Consider the following 2,929-nt stretch of genomic DNA (forward strand, 5'->3'; position numbering starts at 1 on the left):
GTTATCCCCCAGCTTGCAATAGTTTGTCTGAACCATTTTGATTGGAACACGCTCCCACAATCAGTCTGAATCTCTTTGGGCATCCCCACCCAAGAGAAAAATCGCTGGAGCTGTCCCATAATACTCTTTGATGTTAACTGTCGCACTAGGACTGCTTCCAGAAACCTGGTTGACGCGCATATAATCGTTAGCAAGTAGTTGTTCCCTCTCTTCGTTCGGGACAAGGGTCCCACACTGTCTACCAGTAGACGCTCAAACACTTGTCAGAAAGCAGGAACAGGAACCAGAGGGGCCCTTGGTATTGCCAGCACGTTCTTTCCCGCCCTCTGACAAGAAAGACACGTTTTGCAATGGCGTCTCACGTCGGCAGCCATTTCCGGCCAATAGAAATGTTCCCCTGATCAGGTTCAGCGTCTTGGTTACTCCTAGATGACCTCCAAGGTCCACTGATTGCGCCAAATCAAGCAGTGTTCCTCTGCACCGAATCGGTAACACCACCTGCCGCTTCACCCCTAGTGCCTCCATATCGGCTTCCATCCTCACTGGCCTCCACTGCCTCATCAGCATCCCCTCTTTTAAGTAGAAATGCGTAGGAATCTCGGGTCCAGTGCGACCCCCTCGGCCTGCCTCTTGTATCAATTCGGGAAATTCCTCCCGGTGCAGCTCGCCCAGTTGAACGCGATCCAACTCGAGAGGACTGGTGAGAGTTATCTGTATACGCCATCATCCGAGTTCCCACCGCTCTCCATCTGTCCTCTGGGTTCCTCGAAGAGACAATCGAGTCCTATGCTGTCAGGCACATCCTCTCCAGCCTGACCAGATCCACTCGTTTCGCTTTCGACACATTGTCTCGGGATTACCGTGCACACAGGGAATGCTCCCCCAGCAATCTCCCTCGTGGCAGGGTGTTGGACACCTCCAGGTGTCCGACGCCCTGCCTCCCTTCTTACAGTCTTCCAAACACTCCTCGCCCTTAACGAGGTTTGGGAGGACACATCCCGCACAGGAGTCATTTCCCAAAATGACCTGGGCCTCAGTCTTAGGCATCGAGGCGCAGACCTCCACAACTAGGGTCTTGCAGCCGTAGTCAGAGTCTAAAGTTACCACGTAAAGGGGCATCCTCACTGGGCCACCCACAGTGGTCACCAAGGCCACCCCCCCCCCTCATACTGGTGTTCTCATAACCCTCAGGGAATAGGGTCTCACTCACCAGGGTAAAGTCCACCCCAGTATCTCTTAACTTCTTCACTGGAATGGGGTCGGCCCTCTTTATCCTCATAAATAAAAGGATGAATCTTTTCCTCCCTTCCTAGTGGAGATCCGCTCGAAATATCCTTAGCTCCTTGGTCGACCTTTCTGACCAGTGCCACATTTCCACATTGCCTGGGGCGAGCACACTCATGTGTCCACGCCCGCCACAAATAAAACACTTGCCTCTCCAGGGAGGCGACCTTCCACTGGTGACTCGAGCAACACTCCCGGAAACCACCATCCCCTGGGTCCTCCTCGCGCCCCCGGTCATCGTCTCCCTGGCAGCATTCCTTGCTCAAGCACCAGTCCCGGCATTCCCCCCCCCCCCCCCCCCCTTGGCGTCTCCTCACCGGTTCCCCTGAACTCTTGGACTTGATTACCTCGCTGGGTAAACTACTCTTTGGAGAGTCCCCGCCCGTTCCTCCTTCTCCTGATCTCTTGAAGTTCCCTCCAAATCTTGGGTAAGACGAATGTCTGGGCGGTCCCTTCTTTCTGAGATGTAATGCCTCCTCCAGCATATCGGCTCTCTCTTCAGCAGCTTTAAGGTCCTTAATACCTGCCTCCCTTACTCTGACCTTGAGTTCCAGATGGAGCATCGACATGAATTTTTCCATCAGAATTAACTGTTTTAGCTCCTCCATCGTCTCTACCTCTTCGGCCTTCAGCCATCGTAGGAACCTGCGCTCCATGTCCCGAGCAGTCTCAGCATATGACCTTCCAGATGCTCTTGCGCACTCACGGAAGCATCTCCTGTAGACCTCCGGGGTTAGTCTATACGAGTGGAGCACTGCTTTCTTTATTGTATTGTATATGGCGCACTCCTTGACGTCCAACATGTAGTAAGCCTCCCTGGCCTCACCAGTCAATCTACTCTGCACTAACACAGCCCAATCCTCTTCCGGCCATTCCTTCAATGTCGTTATCCTCTCAAAATGGTCAAAGAAAGCCTCAGTTTGTAGAGGGTCAAAGGTGGGTAGATCGCGCTCCTGGGCCTTGAGGTCATCCCGCCGTGCAGGCAACGAGGGCAGCCCGTGCTCAATCCGACGCAACTTGACCTCCTTCGCCTTTATTTCCTCACGTTGCTGTTGTCTTTCTCCTTCCTCTTGCTGCAGTTGGGCTTCACGCTCCTCACGCTTCAGCTGGGCTTCGCGCTCCTCTTGCTTCAGCTGGGCTTCACGCTCACGCTCCTCTCGCTCCAGCTGAGCTTCACGCTCTTCTTGCTTCATCTGGGCCTTGTGCTCACTCTCCTCTCTCTTCAGCTGAGCTTCAAGCTGCATCTTCATTATCTCCAGCTTTATACTTCTCCTGCTGCTACTGCTGGATCCCCTGCTGCTTCGTTCATCAATCTCATGTGTAGTGTAAGGTCATATAAATGGTTTCTCTCAAAATAACCCTAGAGAATTGAGGCTCACTCAAACACATTGGTAAGATTAAAAGTTTACTGAAGAAAATATATATAGTTGCATAAAGAAATAATACAAGTGGAATTGTCAAATGACGGCAACACTCCTTTCGTCGTGCTTCTGGCAACACAGTCAGCTGATTGGGTCCAACTGTCAGATGGCTGGCACACACCTCGCGCCTCTGGCAACACGATCAGCTGGACGATTCAAAGTTCGTTTCTGGCCTCTTGAAAACCAGCCACTAACATTACCGCATCTCCATATTTATGGTCACA

General features: G+C 52.3%; 1 protein-coding gene across 1 annotated transcript; it reads right to left on the minus strand.

Annotated features, from left to right (window-relative positions):
• Positions 1-252: 252 nt before the first annotated feature.
• On the minus strand, positions 253-2,534 carry LOC138370436 (trichohyalin-like). Its single transcript, XM_069334802.1, has 2 exons — positions 1,602-2,534; positions 253-711 (listed from the first exon to the last, which is right to left on the minus strand). The coding sequence occupies exons 1-2, from the start codon at positions 2,532-2,534 to the stop codon at positions 253-255; spliced, it is 1,392 nt and encodes a 463-aa protein (XP_069190903.1).
• Positions 2,535-2,929: the final 395 nt, after the last annotated feature.

The sequence above is a fragment of the Procambarus clarkii genome, chromosome 32, assembly GCF_040958095.1.
Source record: "Procambarus clarkii isolate CNS0578487 chromosome 32, FALCON_Pclarkii_2.0, whole genome shotgun sequence".
Classification (NCBI taxonomy): domain Eukaryota; kingdom Metazoa; phylum Arthropoda; class Malacostraca; order Decapoda; family Cambaridae; genus Procambarus; species Procambarus clarkii.

Excerpts from the sequence above, each read along its gene's own strand:
- LOC138370436 (XM_069334802.1), bottom strand. The coding sequence starts at position 2,534 with ATGAAGATGCAGCTTGAAGCTCAGCTGAAGAGAGAGGAGAGTGAGCAC. Across the intron at positions 712-1,601 it reads CCAAGAGTTCAGGGGAACCG|ATAACTCTCACCAGTCCTCT; the intron begins GTGAGGAGACGC and ends TGGCGTATACAG.